The 23,108-nt window shown below is 53.9% G+C and overlaps 1 protein-coding gene across 4 annotated transcripts in view; it reads left to right on the top strand.

Moving 5' to 3' along the window:
• Positions 1-6,347: 6,347 nt before the first annotated feature.
• Positions 6,348-23,108, top strand: part of LOC144730860 (progestin and adipoQ receptor family member 4-like) — a 29,972-nt gene continuing 13,211 nt past the window's right edge. The window contains exons 1-2 of one of the 4 annotated variants that reach the window (XM_078611647.1): positions 6,348-6,627; positions 12,765-12,926. In XM_078611647.1, the coding sequence (XP_078467773.1) occupies positions 12,770-12,926 (157 nt within the window). In that variant the 5' untranslated portion in view covers positions 6,348-6,627; positions 12,765-12,769. The other 3 variants (XM_078611648.1, XM_078611649.1, XM_078611650.1) reach the window with 3 other exon arrangements.

Below are 23,108 nucleotides of genomic sequence, written 5' to 3'. Positions count from 1 at the left end.
CACGCAGCTGCTGTCGCGTTAGCTGTGGTGGTGTGTGCGCGTGTTAGAATATAATCAGCCGCAGGAGCGCGCGTGTTCGTGCAGCCGCTTAGCGTGAGTCTTAGCGCGGGTGTGGGGTAACGTATAGCCACCCGCCGGCGTCTGTCCACTGTACACTCACTGGTTGTTTACACTCTCTGCACTCGACGCTTACACCCGTTATTGCCCACGTCAGAACTCTGTCCTTCACGCGGACATCCCGTCAGCTACCTACGCCCCGGTACGGCTCCCCTTGTCTACCCACTCGTCTGCCCAGGGCGGGGGATCATCCAACACCGCCCGGCGACGAGGCGAGACCTCTACATCTCGAGCCCTTCCTCGGCGGCGGCGGCGGCGGCGGAGATGTCGTCCACGCAGGCTCTCGTTCCTCTTCCTCTCTCTCTCTCCCCACAGTGACGACCCAGAACTCACGCACACTCCTCCTTATATGCCCCCCCATCATTCTGAGTCCGCACGTGCTCCCACTTGAGCTTCCGTCTACACGACGCCCCTCGCATCACGTGCTCCCACTTGAGCTGCCGCCTCCATGGCGCCAACCCCGTGTGCCCACACGCACCTGTTGCCCCCAATTGCCCCCACTCACAGAGAGACTTGCGCAAGGTTGCATCGTGCATGCCCTTGCACGACCTTAACACAAACTCACACTTTCCCGCGCTCGTCCCTCGCGGTACTCCTCGACACTATTATGATCTATAGTTCAGGCTGCATGGCCACAATCGCACTGTTGTGGTTTGTCTTTCATTGTTCATTCATGAAGGAGACGTGTGCATGGACCTGTTGATGTTTGGATGCGGCTGATGGTTTCGAATAATACAAGATTCGGGCAGTGACGTCAGCAAGCTCTTGCTGGGTTCTGATTGTATACATGACAAGAGAGATACAAAGGCAGATACGACGAGAGATGCGATAAGAGAAACTTCCTTCTCGTTTTATTTCTTACTGCTGCTGATGTAGATGCACAGTCACAACTACAATTTCACATTCAGGTGGTTATCAAGCCAGATAACCGCATCACGAGCAGCGGAGTGGATCATCGCTTTGATGCCTCCTTCATATTTGCGGATCGGGTATTGCGTGGTTATACAAGCGTTCTGGATGACCACAGTCGCACACTGCCAGAGAGAGTTTTGAATTTTCCATTTGTGCATCAGGTATCCGCATCTACTGCCATGGTTTGTGCAATGGATGTGGTTTAGGGTGGACCGTCAGCTTCGTGGTTAGACAAACCCAAAAACGTTGATTATAAACCCGGCGGTGTTTGTGAGTTCTGTTGAACTTCATTCAGCTCCATAAGAGAGAGGGAGGCGATGCGTGTGGCGGGAGGGAGAGGGGGTTGCACACGGCCGCGATTCAAGAGCCGAATGACTCACAGGGCTATACCTAATCAATAAACTTGAACTTGAAATAAACGTGTGTCTATGGAAGGCCTCGCGAGGAGCTGCACGTGGCCGACCGCCTCCCATGGGCGCTGCAGGACAGCCAGCGCCGGAGCTCGCCCGCCCTGCAGCGTCCACTCGGGGAGGAGACGACGACGAGGAGGAGACGGGATAAGAAATGCTGGGCTTCGTGGGTGGCGTGAAGTCATTTCACTGACGTATCAGAAACCTTTGTTGGTTGTTCAGCCAATGAAAAAAACAGTTATCTTTTGAATTTCAAGCAACATAATTCTATCTGCGTCAGGCAGGTCTATAAAACATTTTGGTAGGAAAAGCTACAGACAGATGCCTGTTTTCTTGCTTGGTATGTCACAGTAATATATTCAGAGACTTTTTCATCTTTTTCTAAAACAACAGCCTTTTTAAAGGCTATTTCAACAATCCCTCCTCAGGGCTATTTTCTAACAGCCTTTTTAAAGTGTTAATGTTATTTTATTTTATGTCCTTTTCTATTTTTGTTCTTTATCTACTCAAAGCTGCCTTTAGGTACAAGTAGACTATAAAATACGACCACTTGATTGTATTTTCCTACAGTATTTGAAAGGTGTTCTCATTATTAATATATATTAATTAAATCCTTATTGAATAAGTATTGAGATATGCTATAACTCTCCATATATATAAAAGGCAAAGTTGTGAATATGTGTGTCTGTTCAAAATGTTTAGCGTACTTCCCGACATGCAACAAACTGGAAATGTGCCATGTGGGTACTTTCCAGACTGTACACCATGCAAACATTCTTAAAATACACTTTTTGGGGGGGGAGCTCAATAATGCATAGATTTTTCGCACGGCAAGTGAGCTGTGACGTCAAATGTGTTACGTGACCCGCGCATGTGGAAGCATAACGCATTGTAGTGTAGTGGGTAGCGCGCCGCGCTACGAACCCGGCGACCCGAGTTCGATTCCCGCTCACGGCCACCACCGGTAACGATTATTTCAACTGCTCCTGGGCCTCCCCTAGGTCGACTCAAGCCTCAAACGAGTAACTGGTGTGGTGTGTGAACATCGCCACTGGGGAGTCAAAGGCGGCCGGGCGTAGTGGATCCAAATCCCGGGTAGTACAGCTAGTATATTCATATACATAGCATACTAGTTCTGAAATGTAGTCCACAAACGTTCGAATAGTGGTGCTTCCAACAGGAAAGCCAAATAAGTAATATTTAAAAAAAAAGTTTTTTTAAACACGCTTTTATGAAATGTACGAGTAATGGCAAAACTCCAGGAAGTGGCCCCGAAGCTTGCCATAACGTAAGGGACCGTGGTGATTTACAGCCAATGTCAGTTGAACGTGGACAATTAGACCCAAGCCGAAACATAACATATAAAAAAGAATGTTTAAACAATTTATTTTTTTATGATAGAATATAGTATTGTCATAAGTATGACATAAGTATACCAATTTTGTAGTCGATACTACATTGGGAAGTGGGTTAATATTGAGGTACAAGATTTGAGGATACAACAACGACGACAACAACAGAGTGAGTTAATAAAAAGCGTGTAAAAAAAGAAAAGGAGGCGAGAGAGGCAGTTTTGATTCAAAGTGTTCCACTCATTGCCAACTTCTTAAAAAAAAAACTCTGATAGTAATAATGATGACAGCAGCACTATTGTCAGCTGGAAGGAACTAGCACTAGTTCAGTTTCCAGTCATGTTGTCACTCCCCCAGAGCCATCCTTTGAAGGCAAACCCTCAACAGCTAATTGTATACAAGAACCATCATTTCCACCTCAGGAACAGTTGGGCAGTTCACAAGAATCAAATCAGCAACCAAAGCCATTCCTGGTGCTATGAGGTCACTGACCCTGTATTATGGCAAAGCACTTCCAGTGACATTGTGAAGTCAGTGATTATTGAAAGAGGGGCAGTCCCCTTCCAAACCCGCAGTGCAAAATCCCCAGCTTCAGCTTGAGATAGAGCGCTTGGTGGAAAGACGAGAAGCTTCAACATTCAACTCCTAAATTGTATATTTCCAAATGGGCAGGTTTCTAGAGAGTGACTACTATACTCACCCTCAACAGGTTGTGTGCACTGTTTTGCATGCAAACTGTTCTCCAGCAAGCTCGGTGGCTTTAGTCAGGGGTTTAGTGACTAAAAGCACTCTGAAAGAATAGGGGAACACGAAAAGAGTGCAGAACACAGATCATGCACGCTTGCCTTGCACCAGCGGACAAAGGGCAGTGCTATAGATGCAGATCTACTGCAGCAACTTGATGGGGAACGTAAAGACCAAGGTGCTCTGCAAACCCTCTGGCTACCATCAAAAAGGGTTGTACACGAAGCCATCCAGATTTACAAACACAGACATAATTTCAACCGTGATGATGGGTACAAACTGAGTAATCATTGGAAAGATGTTATTAACCATGCAAAAAAGATTTAACTACACATTTTTGGACCATATTATTTGACAGGCACTATTTTACTTTACCGAGTGTTAACATCCCCAGCGTTTAACGGTACTCTCCTTTTTGTATTTGATTGTCAACCAACACTGGGTAAAACAACATCTCTTCTAGCATGTGCACCAACAGGTCCAACAGTTCCACATTCACTCTCTTTTAGCCCCCCCCCCTCCCAATACTTTCCATTCATTGGCTACCACATTCAGATAAGCCCCTCCCTCCCTCCTCCCCCCTTAACTTGTATTTAAGAACTTGTATCTTGGAATCTCTGCCTCACTTGATACAGCAAATCTAGCTGTGACGGTCCCACCTGATGACGGAGACTTGTGTTACCTCCGAAACGTCGTGATTTATTATTTTATTTTATTTCTATTATTACGTTTAGTAATTTTTTTATTAAATTTTTTTACCTACGTGACTTTACCGAAAAAAACTAAGAGTATACTCGGTGGAGTGCTCGGGCAGAGTCAACCAAGGCACTGTGGCGAAATTACACCCACATTAGAGAGGCCTTCGGTGGTGTGTGCAATGATGATAATGAGAAAAGAGATACTCGAATTGAGGCCACTGGACTTTGTGCTAAATTGGACAACTTAGAGATGGTGTTCATGACCGGTTCCACGCGACAAGCATGCACCTACAGACAAGTGGCATTGACGTCTCTGTAGCAGCGCAGCTTTAGTCTTCGTTGAGGGATTTTGTGGCGGGACAGCGAGACCAGTTTGAGGCTTTTGAAAGGGCAGCACAATCTTCAGCGAAAGAGGAAACGCAAAACATTTGCAGATGAGGGCTCAGAGCCAGGTTTGACACTTGAGGAGAGGGAGAAGTTAAAAATATAAAAATTTTATATGGTCATTGAAAAGCTAGTGGCATGCCTTGAACATCGCTTGGACGCTTGCAAGCGTTAGACCAGTCTCTGGAGTTCTGTTTATGTCAGATCAGGTGTCTAACAGTGATGTCATAGTGGAAAAGGGAAATGCACTCTCCGCTGCATATCCATCAGACCTGGACATGAACTTTGCCAACGAACTCATCCAATTCAAGTCTTTCATGTCTGACTGAGGGTGAGAAGTGCCCAACTAAATTGCTTGAGACGTTGCAGGCACTTAATCTGCAGTCAGTTTTCCCCCAATGTTTTCGTGGCACTTCGGATTTTTCTAACTTTGCCAGTTACAAACTGCCAGGGTGAGCGGACATTTTCCTTTTGAGGCAGAATAAAAAATGAGCTGCGAAGTAGCGTGTTGCCAAACACATCTCAGATCATTGTCACTTATGTCAACAGAGTCAGACCTTGTCAGACAGCTAGATTTCGACGATCTAGTGGATGATTTTGCGAGGAGGAATGCAAGAAAGACACCAATATAGGAAAGCGGGGGGGGTGGGCCTCCAGAGGACATGTGCCCAGGGGTCTCACGGGACCATGACCGCGTGTGCACTCCGTGTGGGGAAGCGGTGGCGTTGTGGTTAGCGCACTGCGCTACGAATCCTGCTCGCAACCAACATCGATTACGCATACATGAAACGGGTCCTCGGTCTCCCCCCAGATAGACTCAGCCTCAAATTAGTAACTGCCTGCTTTGGCGTGTTAACATGAGCACTGGGAAGACAAAGGCAGCCGGGCGTGCCCACCCACCCCGCTCGTGGGGGGAGAAGAGTGGGGGGGGGGGGAGAGAGGGGAGAGTGGGGAGAGAGTGCGGGGAGAGTGGGGGGAGAGAGGGGAGAGTGGGGGGAGAGTGGGGGGAGAGAGGGGAGAGTGCGGGGAGAGTGGGGGGGGAGTGCGGGAAGGGGGGGGGGAGTGCGGGAAGAGTGTGGGGCGAGTGGGGGGGAGAGTGCGGGAAGAGTGTGGGGGGAGAGGGAGGGGAGAGTGGGGGGAGAGGGAGGGGAGAGTGGGGGGAGAGAGGGGAGAGTGGGGAGAGAGTGCGGGGAGAGTGGGGGGAGAGTGGGGGGAGAGAGGGGAGAGTGGGGGGAGAGTGGGGGGAGAGTGCGGGGAGAGTGGGGGGGGAGAGGGGAGAGTGGGGAGGGGAGAGTGGGGGGGGATAGTGGGGGGGGGGGGATAGTGGGGGGGGGGATAGTGGGGGGGGGGATAGTGGGGGGGGGGGGAGAGTGCGGGGAGAGTGCGGGGAGAGTGGGGGGAGAGTCCGGGGAGAGTGCGGGGAGAGGGAGGGGAGAGAGTGGGGGGGTGTGAGCATGCCTGAGGATCAGGGCGAGAGGGAGGGAGGGAGGAGACGTGGGCTGGGCTGTAGGTGGGGGTCTGTGGAGGAGTCGTGGGCTGGCGGTGTGTGTGTGTACTTGTGTGTGTCTACTTGTGTGTGTGTACTTGTGTGTGTGTGTGTGCACGTGTGTGTACTTGGTGCAAAGCAAGGGAGAGGAGAGCAGGGCAAGGGGTGGGTGAAGAGACGCGGGCGTGATGTGATCGGAGGAGGATGCGGGGAGAGAGGGGGGGGTGCTGTAGGTGGGGGTCTCTGGAGTGGGGGAGCGCCTCGTATCGCCTTGCTCGGCTCGCGTGGCTGGAGGCGGCAATCCGGGCCTGACGCCGCTGGGGAGGGTGTCTCACGGCGAATGTCGCCTTGAGGCGGCAGCGAGCAGCAGCAGCGACAGCAGCAACAGCAGGAGGAGCAGCAGCAGCAACAGCAGCAACAGCAGCAGGAGGAAGAGGAGGAAGAGGGATTGGCGGTTCCGGATCGAGGATCTTGGCGGCTTCGACCTCGCTGCTTCACGTTCACGCGGCGCATCGCTCTCAACGGTACGCGGGACACACAGACAAAGACCCCCGTGTAGCCTTCGCAGACTGTTGGGGGCAAGTGCTGTTAGCGAGTAGCACCCGTGAAGGCCGGCACGGCAACACGAGGGCGTGAGTGGAACAACAACACCACGCCCGGCCGCCTTTGTCTTTACACAGCACCGGGTACTCTTCTTCGTCTGAAGCTAAATCGACCGAGGGGAGGCCCGAGACTGGGCCCTGAGCGGGAATCGAACTCGGGTCACGCGTGGTCTCACGCATACCTACACACAGACACACACAGTTACACAGTCACACACACACAGTTACACACACAGTTACACACACAGACACACACACACATACAGTTACACACACACACACACAGACACACACACACAGACACACACACACAGACACACACACACAGACACACACACACAGACACACACACACAGACACAGACACACACACAGTCACACACACACAGACACATACACAGTCACACACACACAGACACACACACAGTCACACACACACAGACACACACACAGTCACACACACAGACTCACACACACAGTCACACACACACAGTCTCACACACACAGTCTCACACACACAGTCTCACACACACAGTCTCACACACACAGTCACACACACACAGTCACACACACACAGTCACACACAGACAGACACACACACAGGCACACACAGACAGACACACACACACAGTCACACACAGTCACACACACACACACAGTCACACACACACAGTCACACACACACAGTCACACACACAGACACACAAGAGTCACACACACAGACACACACACAGACACACACACAGTCACACACACAGTCACACACATGCATGCATACCATTACACGCACAGTTACACACGGTGCACCGCACACATTACACACACAGTCGGGCACTAGAGGCAACAATGATAACCTCACACTCAATCACCCACTTACATTTAACAACTTACAATTAGACAAAGACACCCTACCCCTGTATCGCCTTAACAGACTGTTGGGGTAAGCGCTGTGAAGGCGGGCACTGTGGCACACGAGGGGGTGGGTGGCCTGCACCACGCGCGGCAGCCTTTGTCTTCCCAGTGGCGATGTTTACTACACATCGCACCGGGTACACATTTGAGGCCGAATCGACCTAGGGGAGGCCCAGCACCGGTGCAGATAATCGTCACTTGTTGTTGGCCGTGAGCAGGAATCGAACTCGGGGCCGCTGGGTTCGTAGCGCAGCGCTCTAACGCCTGCGCCACCGCTCCTCACAGACACACGAACTAACAACACACACGAACACACAACACACACAAGCACACGAACACAACACACACAACATACACGAACACAAACACACGAACACAACACACATAAACACACACACAAACACACAACACACACAAACACAACACACGAACACACAACACACACGGACACACAACACACACAACACACACCAACACACGAACACACAACACACACAACACACGAACACACACAACACACACAACACACACGGACACGCCCGTTCGCCGCCAGGTGTCGGTGCCATTTGGAGAGGTGCCATTTGGAGCCACGTGAGCTGCTGGCTGAAAGTCTCGGGACAGGCCCAGAGGTGCCACGCCTTGACTGAGATGACTGGCAGATGTGTGTGTGTGTTAGAATTACACACATTCACACACACACAAAGACAAATACCCTCCGTATAGCCTTAATACACTGTTGGTGCAAGTGCTGTTAGCGAGTAGCACCTCTGAAGGCCGGCACGGAACACGTGGAGGTGGGTGGTCAGCACCACGCCCGGCCGCTTTTGGCTTCCTAATTACGATGCTTACACTCTGTGCCAGTTACTCGTGTAAGTGCACACGCAGATCACACAGATCACACACACAGAGATCACACACACACACACACAGATCACACACACACAGATCACACACACACAGATCACACACACGCACAGATCACACACACACAGATCACACACACAGATCACACATTCTAGATTTGAAGCTTTCGTGACTGCAAGGATTCATATTCTTAGGTTTTTTTTCGGTAAAGTCACGTAGGTAAAACATTTGCTGCATCTTGATGCAGCAAATCTGGCTGTGACGGTCCCACCTGATGATGGAGACTTGTGTTGCCTCCGAAACGTCGTGATTTTTTTTATTTTTTTATTTTACTTTCATAAATTGTAATGTTTTACCTACGTGACTTTACCGAAAAACCTAAGAATACAGATCACACAGATCACACACACAGATCACACAGATCACACACACACAGATCACACAGATCACACACACACAGATCACACACACACAGATCACACAGATCACACACACACACAGATCACACACACACACACACAGATCACACACACAGATCACACACACACACAGATCACACACAGATCACACACACACACAAAGATCACACACACACAGATCACACAGATTACACACACACAGATCACACACACACAGATCACACACACACAGATCACACACACACAGATCACACACACACACACAGATCACACACACACAGATCACACACACACACAGATCACACACACCACACACACACAGATCACACAGATTACACACACACACAGATCACGCACACACAGATCACACACACACATAGCACACACACATAGCACACACACACACAGATCACACAGATTACACACGCGCACTGATTACACACACATAGATCACACACACACAGATCACACACGCCTTGATCACACACACATAGATGACACACACACACAGATTACACACACAGATCACACAGATTACACACGCGCACTGATCACACACACATAGATCAGACACGCACAGATCAACCACGCCTTGATCACACACACACATAGATGGCACACACGCATCACACACGTAGATCAGACACACACATCACACACACTCTGATCACACAACACACATATTACACACTTAAATCAGACACACAGATCACACACATACTATAAAGACAAAGATCCCCCGTATAGCCTTAACAAACTGTTGGGGCAAGTGCTGTTAGCGAGCACCTACGAAGGCCGGCACGTGGGTAGGTGTGTATGTACGTTGAACTTCTTTCGCACCTTACGTAGCCAACCGTGCTACTCGGAGGTGCGGAGGGGGTTGGTGGCCAACGCCACTCCCAGCCGTCTTCGTCTCCCCAGTGTCGATGTTTGCACACCGCACCAGGTACTCGTTTAAAGCTGAGTCGACCTAGGGGAGGAAGGCGCAGGACCGGTTCAGACACTCGCTGCCACCTGAGCTAACCACTGCGCCACCGCTCCCCCCGAAGCCACCAACTGCTCACGAACGCCTGCGCGGCTGTGAGCGACGTCGACGACCCGGCTTTATTGCAGCCGGAATTCTCTGGGGCTGAGTTCCAGAAAGTAGACACCTCCCCCTCTCCGCTGTCGGGGAGGCAGGGAAGGCGGTTATGGTCCAGGGAGGGGGTCACGGAAAATGTCGAGCTTGACAACTTAGTCCCCGGCTAGTAGCCAGGGGACGTGGTTTGTCGTGACATCCAAGACGCTGTGAGAGAGGCCCTCCTATTTTTGACCCAGAATATGAGACCAAATAAAAAAATATGCGTTTGATAACAATCTTATTCAACTAGGAAAGCACAGAAAAACACCACCACCATCATCATCAGCCATACTAAATCCACTGCTGGATGCAGGCCGCCCCAAGTCGCGGCCCTCGCGACCCTATCGCGACCCTCTCGCGATCTTGCGACGATCCCATCCAGCATCCGTGATACGGACTGAATTCATCGCTCCGTCTCCTCCGCAGTGGACGACCTCTCGGACGCGTTCCATCCCCCCGGGCCGCCGCTCCGTTCTTAATCTCGACCATCGTCCCCCATATCCGCCACGTGCCCTGCCCAAGAAGCCCAACTCAACTTTCCCCCCAGTTGGGCTGATCCTCTCTCGCTGTATTTCCATTGTAAACGTGAAAATATATAACCCTCTTGGTTGGAAAGAGTGGGCAGAGAAGCATGGAGAGGTACACGGCACGAGGAACACATGGGGGTGGGAGGGCACACGGCCAGTTCGAGACATCAGCTGACCGACGGAAAGTTAAGAAACGTAAGACGAACCATGGAGTGGAAGCCGAGGGAACACGCCGCGTAGATGGAGCGATTGAGCCCGATGGCGTGTAAGAGGGGTGTTATTTCCGACCCCCTCATCACACGCAATGGAGACAAAGATCCCCCGTGTAGCCTGGGACAGACTGTTGGGTCAAGTGCTGCTGCTAGCGAGTTGCAGTGCCTATGAAGGCCGACGAGGCACGTGAGGGGGTGAGGGGGTGAGGGGGGGGGAGGGTGGCCAGAATCACGACCGGCCACCTTTGTCTCCCCAGTGCTGATGTTTTACACACCGTACCCAGGGAGGCCCGCGACCGGTTCAAATAATTGCCGCTGGTGTCGCTCCCGACGACACGGCCCGTCAGCGTACATCGGTTAGTACCGCGGTGCGAGGCTCAGCGCCTCGCACCGTCCACCGTGTGAGTTCCCCTCCCTGGCCACGCGACGTTCATGCGCAACCACGGCACCGTGCGCTCGCTCGCTCGCCACGACGAGACGAGGTCTGCCACCAGCGACAACTCGGCCACGGTTGTACGGGAGGCCCCGTGGGACGTTCCCAGTCGACCTTGGGGGGGGGGGGTTCCTCCTCTGCAGCATGGCTTCAGCTTACAATCATCACTCGGCTGCCAAAGGCCCCGTTGAGCCAAAGCAGCTTTGTTGCCACGACGACCACGGCTCAAGACCTTGGGCAGTGACGGTATCGCAGTTACGTCGAGTTACATAGGGACTCATAGACTCGGACACGCGCTGTATCATTTAAGCTGCTAAGGCCCCGTCGTGCCAAGCAGCTCTGTTGTCACGATGACCACGGCCCCAAGACCGTGGGGCAGTGGCTGCGGTTACCGGACATCATCGCAGGGAGGAGGGAACGTGCAAACCAACCAGAGCAGCAGCAGCAGCAGATTATTCACAATAAACCCGCCGCCACTTGCACCACGGATCTACAAGACCGCTTATTCGGCACAATGCTAAGCACTCGTTTATAAATAAATAAAAACCCAATCATACGCTGGCCTGCGTTTGCCCTCGCGACCAGAGGGGACCCGCACCTCTCTTGGCCATTCTCTGCGCCCACATCCTTTATGACCCCCCCCCATTTTGGAGTTGTCAGCAACGCGGACCGCCGCTTGAAAGTGAGTTGTAAAAGCCATCGTTTCCCTGCAACAGCAACGAACATGACAATTAATATACACCCGAGCATAAAATAATATCCACACCAGCATAAAACAATACACAAACGCGCATAAAACCATTGCAAGTCAAATATCATGCACATTGCATCAGAGGACTGGCCGTGACCGGGAATCCAACAGGGGTTGTTGGTTTAGAAGCGCGATGTGCTCATCACTACGTTACCCATCACCACGGACGTGTTCTGTGGTGATTGGTAACGTTATGTTATCTCCCCATGCTCTGCATGGGTCTCCTCTGGGTTGTCCAGTTTTCTTGCGTAGATAAAACCCTACAATGCAACCTGCATTGGCCCAAAATATCCCAATGCCGAAAGATTACCCACAGATTATTCTATTGATATTACACAATGCAATATAACCCATACCCCCCCCCCCTCCGACCTTCTGCGAAGACCTGGCAGGACCCTCCTGAAAAAAGTGCCTTTTTTGTTTTCTGGGTAAACCGGCGGAGTCGTAAACCAGGAGTCTTCTTTGCTGAGTGGCATTTCTCTGTCGCTGCCCTAACAGAAGCCGTCTGGAACTCACTCTCCCATTGCACAGCAGTAGTAGCAGCAGCACCATCCACATTCAGGCTGCAGCTCAAGGCTCTCGCCCCGTTCCAGGCTCTCACACAGACCAGGCTCTTGCTAGTCCAGGCCGGCTTGCGAGGGATTTTGAGCTCTGGCTCCGCACCTCCGAGTTCTCAATCAAACGTTGCGATGTCCCGTCCGTGAAAGAATACTGAGCGCGTTATGAACCACCATGATTGTTAGTGTCAATAATAAACAGGAATATGATTATATCGATATAAATATTGAAGCAGGAGCGTGTTTGGTGCCCTCATCCCCGCAGGGCCCATGCCACGCCCTCGCCTGCTCGACTGGGCCAGCTGCCCTCCGCACCTGCGCTTCAACAAGTACGTGCTGGCTGGGTACCGGCCGGTCTCCACCGGCTCGGGCTGCCTCCACAGCCTCCTCTACCTACACAACGAGTCCGGCAACATCTACAGCCACGGTAACGACGACGGTCCCCCCCACCCTCCCCACGGTTTACCCCCCACACCCCCTCCCCCCGTTCACCTTCATCTTACTCTCTGAGATGCAGGGGGTTTCTACTGAACTCCTAAGAGCCCACAGCATGGATGTTAGGAATAATCCCACAGATGCATCGGATCATGCATGTTTTGGGTTTTGAGTATATCCACCAAATGAATCCTAAGGATGGTAAATAATCTTTATTTTGGGTTTTTAAACGCAGCATTTCAAGAAGTAAGCTTCACAGCCCTGGCCCGGTGCAGCCATCGGCTATGATCGGCAACCCCCACGTGAGCCAGGCTTGTGTCTGGACGCTACGAGCTTAGCTCACAAGCGTGGGAGCTCCCCCACCTCCCATAAGGCGTCCACGCCACGGCACGGACCGCACACGCCGGCCGCCTCCTGGCAGCTCCCGGCAACTCTCTCCTTCCACCAGCAGCAGTGGAGTGAGCAAGACATTGCAGGGCTCTACCCCTTTATCCTCTTACATAAGCCACACATCGCTCGTCACAAGAGTGTGGAGGAGTGTCCTCCAACGTTGGTGAAGGACGCTGCTGCTGCTGGTAAAATAAAAAGTTGAGTTTTTAGTTTATCTACCGGTCATCTCAGTCAGTCAACCCACGGCACCTGGGTCTATCCCGTGACGTCCTGCCAGCTGGCGTTCGACACTTCACGTGGCCTTAAAGTGCACATTGCTTGGCACAATAGCCGTGGTGACGTCAACACCACTAAATGCCGAATGGCGGGTGTTGTCGTTGGAGTAACCGGAGTTACTCGACCGCGGTGTCTCCGACGAGTCCGTGGTTCAGGTCTTGCGCCGGCGTGGAGAGCGAGGGAGTTACGTGAACACGACCCGCTCGTGATATGTTGGGAGCACGATTGTGATCCTACTGATCATGACGTAAAAAAAACGCACGCATTTTCATGGCAGGTTGTGACATGCGGCCCACCGCCGGACGACGGCCTCCCCGAGCTTCGTCGCCCACGGTGGTTGTCGGCTTTTAGAAAGGCCCCAGCATCCAGCCTTGGTGTCTGGAACATGTCCCAGAAGCGCGACGCTCCGTCGCGTCACCTTCGTTCACATTTTGTTCCATTCAAGGGCGACTGACGGCTCCGCGCAAGCAGCCGGCGCGTCCGTGGCGTAGCCATGGAGCATGCGGGCCGTGTGACTGCACTGGGGCCTCGCGGACCAGAAGGGGCCAGGGTGCCAGCCGCAGGGAGGGGGCGGAGGCGTCCGTTGATTGGTGATGGGTTTCTGCCGCGCCGTCTCCGCCGCGCCGCTCGCGTGCGGTGGCGGCGCGGCTGCCGAGCCGTGGCGAATTCAAAACAGTGAGCGTCCTCCGATCGACCGACGCTCCCGGTTCCGTGCCGAGACCGCTGCGGCACGCAGGACGCGTTTTCTCGCCGCCTCTCTCGTCAAATCGCAGCCGCTCGGGCACCTCGCCACGTCGTGCCGGTTATCCGGCCATACTTCGTCACGCCGGTCGGTTGCAGTGCTCGCGAAGAGGCAGGGCCACCGGGTGTTGGTTAAGACATCGGCGGCCACCGATGTCAGCCGCGGCCGGGAGTGGAACCCGCGGTGCACCGACCGCCATGCCACCAGCCTTGCCCCGGGCCTGTACTATTGCGTATAGCGCGTGCGTGCGTCTACAAGCCCACCTCATTGTCCGCACGCATGACGTGAGGCTGCCTCTATTTATACCCACAAGGGCAACGGGGCATGCCAGTACAGTGCTGCATTCAGACGCCTTGGCAGCCCGGACGACACAACACGCCCGCAGCCAGGCCGACCTGCACTCTCGTTTTCGTTCGAGTAAACATACGGCCCTTTTACCAATCCACTGCTGGATGAGAACCTTTCTGTGTCGTTCCGGTTTCGGAGGTTACCTCGCCGTACTTCACCGTGCTGATTAGTGCGGGTTGGTGAAGGTGGGGAACATAGACGTTGGAGCATAGTACAGTACAACGGTGAGTTTTTCTGCACTCGCCTCTGCTGACATCGCAGCAGCAGTCTAGAGCGCCTGTTATGCACGGTGGTGGTCGCCCATCCAAACTCTATTGATGCTGTTAAAACCCTGCTTAGCTTCTGCGACCTGTCACTATCGGGTGCAATGCTGTGGCTCTGTTGGCTCTCGAGAGCCAAAGAAACAACGACAAAGGATCTGGTGGCGCTGCTGCGTTGGCAGCGGTGGCACAAGCACGGTCAACAAATAAACCCAACGCGTTCCTCAATATAACGCCGCGCGGCCTCTAAAAGGCGAACATGTAATTGGCGTCGTTTCGGGCAATGGCCCTTGTCCACAGAACAGAGAGACGGAGAGTGGCCGCCCCACCGCTCTCGCCTCTCTGTGCGCTGTGCACGAGGGAAGTTACCCCTCACCGATTGTGAAACGGAGTGCGGTTGAGCGTTGCCAACGGATGCAACGTGGACGTTGTTAAGTCTGTGAAACGTGACGAGGATGTGGGAGCAGGTGTGCCGTAATGGCTGCGTGCGTGCGTTGCGCTGCACGCGCCACACACAACCGTACGACCGGCATCGGAGTAGCGCAGCGCCGAAGGGAGTGATGCGTGCGCGCAGCAGGGGAATAACGATCGATTAATATTTCACCACACGGGAACGCAACGAGGCTGCGTCCGCTTGCCACGAGCGTACCAGCATGCCTACGGACACGTGAACTTACACAGTGGGAAAGAGATACAACGGGTCTGGTGAAATGCTCTCCAACTAGCCCTGAAAGTCGTACTCCGTCGACTCCGTCCGTCTCCCTGTCTGTCCTTCTTGATACAGTGGCGGCGAGATAACCCTCGTAAAGACGATCCAGTTTGAGTGAAACTTGAGTGCAAAGTTGTGTTGCTGTTAGGGACTCACGCTATTCCAAACCAATGGTTACCTCAAACTTGTACGTGTGTTTGACTTCTTTCGCACCGTACGTAGCAAACCATGCGAATGGGAGCTTGAGAGATACGAGTGAAGCAGAAGGCACGACAAGATTTGCAAGCACGCAAACGAATTTCTGCCCTTGCCCTGCCCGCTAGCCGTCAGATTACGTACAGCTAATTAAATTATGAAACTAACGCACGCTGAAAAGCGTCACAGATCCATGGTGCGCACGGTAATAATGATGATGATTTGGTATGGCCATGTTGCGCAACTATGAGAGATTTGGTCCTAAGGGTGCAGCGGTAGCGAGATGTTAACTACCTCGCCTGGTCTACAGGAGGTCGTGCGTTGGACCCTGACGCCTGCTGCATATTTGGAGTTTGCATGTCTCTCTCCCCGTGGTCGCGTGGATTTTTCTCCAGGACTTCCGCTTTTTCCCTCCACATTTAGAAACATACCTTTAGAGTATTTGACTGCTATAAATCTCCACATGACAAGCTACTTCGTTGAGCTGTCATTTTGACAGCCAGGTCGCTTCTGAAAAAAAGCTATCTAGCTCACTGCGCCTTACCTGGTAAAATAAAAAAAATAGTTGGAAGTGATTTCGCCGTTCAATTGCTTTGTCTGGGAGTTGGCGAACACGAGGGCACGACAGCTCCCGCTCGTATTATGCACAGGACTCGTGCCGTTTGGTGCAGCGAGTCGAGAGGGTGAGGGGGGGGGCCTTGTCCGCGACGAGGAATCGAATCGCCCGCCCTGCGTTCGACCCGTGGCGAATTGTGGCACCGTCGTTCAATTAACCGATTGGTCAATTCGTCGGCCGTTTTGATTGCCCCGGTCAATAAATGGGCGCGCGTCTCGCAGCGTCGGCAGCGAGGGGACGTCACTCCGGCCGATTAGCAAGCGCATCGGCAGCGCGACCGGAGAGCTCCGGCCGACACGTGGGGTTGGGGGTGACCCCGCGCGGGAACCCGAGCAACGCGGGCGCCGTCGCAGGGGGCGAGAGTCGTGACGATCCCGATCGCTGCACGGACTGCACGATGGTCTGTGGCGTCATCACGTCCGTGCTCCCCCCACCGCTGTCCAGTGAGTGTGGTGCAGTACGGTCAAATAACTGCCACGACGCATACGTTACAGGGAGGCCCTCATCCATCAGCGAGCGGATTGACGCAAGGGCTTGGCATGTCCATCCAAACACCCAACGGGATCAGCGACAAAACTTGAGGTGAAGGCCGCATTGAGCATCGGATGGAAGTGGCTCAGAAATCTTGATTTAAAGCTTTCGTGACTGCAGGACTCCATACTCTTTGGTTTTTTCAGTAAAGTCACGTAGATAGAAAAAATAATAGATCACGACGTTTTGATCGAAACAACAAGTGACTGTCTTTAGGTGAAGACGGTCACTTGTTGTGAAGACACTACATGACTTTACCGAAAGAACCAAAGAGTATGGTTTAGAAATGGCGTCAAGGCCAGGGCTCAGTGGTGTGGCCTGGGTTGCCTAGTTTGGTGTGCTGCTCTCACGATCTGGAACTCACTTCCCCCCAGACATCTGTGCTGTCGACTCCCTGTTCAAATCCAGGCGTGAGACCTGCCTCTTCCCTTCTGCTTTTGACCGTCTCTTTCTCTCCTTGTTCAGTAAAACATTTGGTATCCAAAAGATACCAACATCCCCGTGTCTGCACGGCGCCCTGAGGCACGGCTGCTTCCCTACGCGTTATCGACTCGTGTATCGCGTCGTAGACTCGTGTATCGCGTCGTGTATTACAGCAGCAGTGGCCTAGCCGTCGATTGGCGCCCTGGTGGCGAGATGTTATCTGCCTCGCCTGGGAAACGAGACGTCGTGGGTTCGATTCCAACCCCGGCGCCTGTATATTTGGAGTTTGCGGTGTCTCTCTCTCTCCCTGTGGTTGTGTGGATCTATCTCCGGTTCCTCCTGTATTTCCCTCCATGAATAGAATCAACATCACGTGTTTAGCGTGTTAGTGCTGCTATAAATTTCCACGTGATGATAAACCGCTTCGTCGAGCTATCATTTGTGGTATCCAGGTCGCGTCTGAAAAAGAGCTACGCAGCTCAGTGGGATCTTACCTGGGGGTGACAAAAAATGTGTTACAAATAGTTACAACAAAAATAATGTGCGCAGCAGGCGGTGCAACAATTATACCACAGCCCACGGGATGGAAAACACCCAGCCGCCGGGGTACGAAGAGGAGCAGCGCGCACTGGACAGGGGGGGGGTCCTTGTAATCCCTCGCAAACCCTGCAACGCTGCTGTATTGAGACCGGGGGGAGATCTCCGATCGGCTCGTGAGTTCAGCCCCTTCGCAATGCCCCCCTCCCCAACTCAATATGGGGGGGGGTAACGCTTGAGCCCCCCCCTCCTCACTGCTGGGCCGAGTGGGGTCGTTACTGACACGTTCACTAATCACGCCCCCACACGTGGCGCGTGGAGATTCTCAAAGACGTGGGTGTGCGACATCCGTCGGGGGCATGAATCATCTCACATCATCTGCCGCGAGGCAATCGTCGTCATCATCAACGCTTCATCATCGGCGACCATGGCCAATCCACTGCTGGTTGAGAGCAGTGTAGTAATAGAACTTCCGTGCCGTCGGGACGCGTCTGCGCGTTTCTTCACACGGATGTGGCCAGCACACGTATTGGTTGGTGGTGGCGGTGGCTACAGTGGTGAGGTCGTATCCATGTATACGGCAGCGACGGGGCCTCTCGTTAGTTAGCAGACGTGGCTTTCTTGGAGACGTGAGGCCGTCGACGGTCCGTGGATACTGGCGCTTCGCCCACCCCGGGGAGAGTCCCTCGGTGTTGAGTTGGAAGATCCTTGATCCAGGACCTGATGTAAGAGCGTTGATTGCCCCCCCCCCCCCCCTCGTCCCCAGAGGAGAGGGCCATCATGGTGATTAAGAGTGGTTGTTGCCGTGGAGACCGGGAGGTCGTTGATCGGCGTTCGCTCGCCGGGTTGACGCGACTCCTCACTGAAGAGAGCGGCCCACCTGAAGGCTGCCACCCTCCACTCCTGTGCGTTTCTAAAGGCAACGTACACGCACGGCCTGTTTGTCACTCTCGTCAGTTCGGGTTGGAGGAGGGGCTCTCAAAGCCTTGCTTAGCTTCTGGCTCTGATGTCACCGGGCCCATTCCGAGCGTTTTGGTCAGAGGCCAAAAGACGACGACACAACGATCCGAGTTATCGTTGTATCGTTGATAAAAAGGCATACACAGCAGAGGTCGCAACCGGTTACTCGATACCCGTACCCTACCCGATACCCGTACCCGGCCGGGTACGGGTACGGGTACCCGTTTGCGACCCTGGTGCGGCCGGGTATGGGTAGGCCGTGAGTCACTGGTGAGTAACCGTTTGTCACTCATTTCCCAACGTCTTATCTCTTCTCACAATTCAAGTTCCTAGAATCAACCCACCCGCGCCTGCAACATGGCTTCATCCCAGAGGTCGCAATCAGGTACCCGATACCCGTACCCGGCTGGGTACGGGTGTAGGGTACGGGTACGCCCGGGTACGGGTACCCGTTTGCGACCCTGGTGCGGCCGGGTACGGGTAAGGAATCAAAACCCGTTTGCGACCTCTGATACACAGCCCTTGGTCATTCCACTGTTGGATGATGGCCACCCCATACCGCATCGGTCTTGAGGGTCGCTTGACCATACTTCACCACACTGGTCAGTGGAGGATGGGGCAATGGCGGTTCCAGCTCTTCTCTTTTTTTAAACTCTTAGTCACAGGTGGTGACACCAGCACAGCGCTCGGGTTTTGTCGATGCCCGGCCGGGCCGATGGGATCGCGAGCTGAGACAGGATTTGATGACGGAGGGCACGGGAAATGGGGCCTCGCCTCGTCTAATTGGATTGGTGGCGTTAATCGCAGCATCACCTGAGCCCCTAACGTCCTTCATGGACGCCGGATTGTGCCAACGCACATGGAAACGAATTACTGCTTAATCCGGGTTTACGTGGACATAGGGTTAGTGCCCATTACCGCCGCTTGACTGCTCCGCAGCAGCGGCGGCGGTGGCTGCGCTGCTACGCTGCTACACGTGGCTGCCCGTAGCGGTCCAGCGCTGTCGAGGCAGCAGCAAGGGTTAGTGGATTACCGCACAAAGGTGTCGTATGAAATTCCCTTCCCGTGGGGGTCGAGAAGGCGCTACAGCAGATGCGGACAAATCCCCATCTGTTTCATCTGTACAGGGAGAGAGTGGGGTCCCCTCGCACACGCACGTTTTCTCCGGTTAATTGGCTCAAAGCATCTTACTATATAGAGAACCGCAGAGCTTGGGCAATTTTTGGCGTTGTTTCGGCGCCTGGCCGCGGCTGCATGCCTCCCAGCTTGTCTGTGGTTCTCTCCCTGACTCTCTGGCGGCGTGTTACAAGTTGAATTTAAGTTAATCAATGTATCACGGGTGCTCGAGTTATTGTCAAAAGGGGCCCGAGGTGAGAGGCATAGGCCGCGGGTTGCGATGCTCACGTTGCTTGGCAACCGTCTCTTGCCCAGCTGGAGCGCTCTGCACACACAGCCGGTCCATGGGCCCCGAACATCAGGGACGGCGCACATGGCAGCAGCAGCAGCATCACCGCCCCCGTCCGAGAAAACCTGGCAGGACCCTCCTGAATTAAGAGTCTTGAGACTCTGAGGCTTTACCTGGGTAAACGAGCCTCAGGACAAATAACAATAGAGCCAGGCAGACCCACACCTCAGTGGGCATTGCCTTGTAGGATGCGGATGGATGAGTTTTATTTTGATGTTTCTGGGTGATTTGTTCACCTGTCTTTGCACTGCTCTCGTGTGTTTGTGTTGTTTGTTGTTGCGACGTTCTTACCCGCCCCGGCTGGAAATCTGTGAAAAAGAGCTTCATACGTCATCGTATTCCTCCTCCTGCAGTATAAATATTGTGATTCACCCCACAGCTTTATACTGTACAGCGACTGGCATCACGGGCCCTGTGCGAGGAATTAATGGGGTCCCCCACCTATCTCCAATCCGGCCCCCCAGCCCCCACCGCCTCTTCCTGGCACGAAGCCTAGGCCCCCTCCTGCCCCACGCGGGCCCTGGCGGGCTTGCACCGCCTGCGCCTCTCTGCCCGACAGCTACGCCACCGAGTGTCAACTACCCCGGGGACAATCCTCCTCAAGCCCGAGGGGCCCGTGACTCACGCGCTGCGCCACTCGAGTCGACGGCAGCTCCTGCCCGGGCTTGTTGCGAGCCCCGTGGTGAGGCTCATTCAGGAGCCATCTCCAAAGATATCCCTCTAACCCGTTTTGGAAATGTTGGGATATCGAGCGAATCGCCCATGAAGGCCGGTGCGGCACACGATGGCGGGTTAGCGGTCAGTACCGCTCCCGGCTGCCCATTTGAGGCGGAGTCGATCTAGGGGAGGCCCAGGACCGGTTCCTGTCAACGCACACAGGTAGTGGCAGTGGGACAGACGCATCTACCACCTTGCTAGTGGCCAGCAGCGTAATTCGCGTGGGGGAAGGGGCTGCCTTGCCCCCTCCCCCCCAAAGAGTTAGGGGCCCGATGGACAACCACGTTTAATTTGTTTATGAAAACGCTTTCGTTTACGTTCCACGTTTTATTTTCATTGGAGTTGTCACGTTTGGGCTTCCGCAAATTGGGGCCCCCCACCTTGGTCGATTGCCGCACCCCCTGAGCTGTTGATGTCGTTACGACGCCACTGGTGCTGATGGGGAATCGGGGTGCCGTCTCGGGTAGCAGGGTTGGTGGTGGATTGATGGGGGGGGGGGGCGCTCTTAAGAGGAATGGGTAGGGGCCCCCCCTCTTTGTTCAATTCCTTCCCCTCTCGAATTACCGGCACCGCACCACGGCCGATGCCAACCAACGTCGGCAGCGTGGAGCGCACCATGGACATTCCAGTTCTGGAATTCAAATGCGAGATGAGAGTCGCGACCGGTAATTTGAGATGTGGCCTCCTCCCTCGCTGGGTGTAGTTGCATCGCCTTGGCGATTCGGTGACCGAATCGCACCGGAGGATTGCGCAGTGTCCTCGAGTGGTGCGTGCCAACCACGACCATCGTCAACATGCACAGCGCCGCCCACCAAAGGCAGCTCCACGCTGGACAAATGTCTTTGAATAAACGAAATTATTTTTGTATTTTACCAGCAGCTAAGGCCCACCGTGCTGTTTTTTCAGAAGCGACCTGGCCACAAATGATAGCTCAACGAAGTGGCTTATCGTCGTGTGAACATCTATAGCAGCCAAATACTCTTACACGCGGGTTGTTGATTCTAAATGTGGAGGGAAACACCGGAGGACCCGGAGCAAAAATCCACGCGACCACGCGGTGAGATCGGCACGCAGACTCCAAATTTATTCAGGCGGCGGGAGTTACCCCTCCCCACCACACGCGGTCTGCCGATTGACAACCGAGGTTGATGACGCTGGAGGGATCAAATAAAACAACGCTGCCGCGCCGGGAGATGGGAGTCGAATCGGCGACCTCTGGGCGGCAAAGTGCAGCATGCTGCTGCTGCTGATGATGATGCTGCTGCTGCTGACGACGCCGCAGGAGTCGCGCTCTGCGGGCTCGCGAGCTGTGTCGCCGCTCTTCGTGGGCGAATCTCAGCGGCATCACATCCCTGCGACTCGCACAGCCATGCATCCACTACCACCAGCATCATCATCAGCAGCATCCACCACCAGCATCATCAGCAGCATCATCAGCATCCACCACCAACATCATCAGCAGCATCATCAGCAGCATCATCATCAGCAGCAGCATCATCATCAGGAGCATCAGCAGCAGCAGCATCAGCAGCAGCAGCATCAGCATCATCATCAGCAGCATCAGCAGCAGCAGCATCAGCAGCAGCATCATCAGCAGCAGCATCAGCAGCAGCAGCATCATCAGCAACAGCATCATCAGCAGCATCACCATCAGCAGCAGCATCAGCAGCAGCATCAGCAGCAGCAGCATCAGCAGTAGCATCAGCAGCATCAGCAGCATCATCATTAGCAGCATTAGCAGCAAACATCTCCACCGCCGGCCACGCGCACTCAGTGCCACTTACCCCCCCCCCCCCGCGTGCTCCACTCACCTCCTCACCCAGCCACCGCCTCCTCATCCCGGCTCCACCTCGTCTACACCCCCAGCCCCACTCCCAGCTCGTCCTGTCTCTTCACGCCCCGGCACAGTATAACCTGCACGAGGCGGTACGGGCAAGGGCTGTTAGCGAGTAGCACCTCACCCCCGCCCCTCACCCCCGCCCCTCACCCCCGCCCCTCACCCCCG

The sequence above is a fragment of the Lampetra planeri genome, chromosome 37 (genome assembly GCF_965212315.1).
Source record: "Lampetra planeri chromosome 37, kcLamPlan1.2.h2, whole genome shotgun sequence".
In the NCBI taxonomy this organism is placed as follows: domain Eukaryota; kingdom Metazoa; phylum Chordata; class Hyperoartia; order Petromyzontiformes; family Petromyzontidae; genus Lampetra; species Lampetra planeri.
The sequence above is the reverse complement of the archived record's forward strand: the minus strand, read 5'-3'. Positions and strand labels throughout refer to the sequence as shown.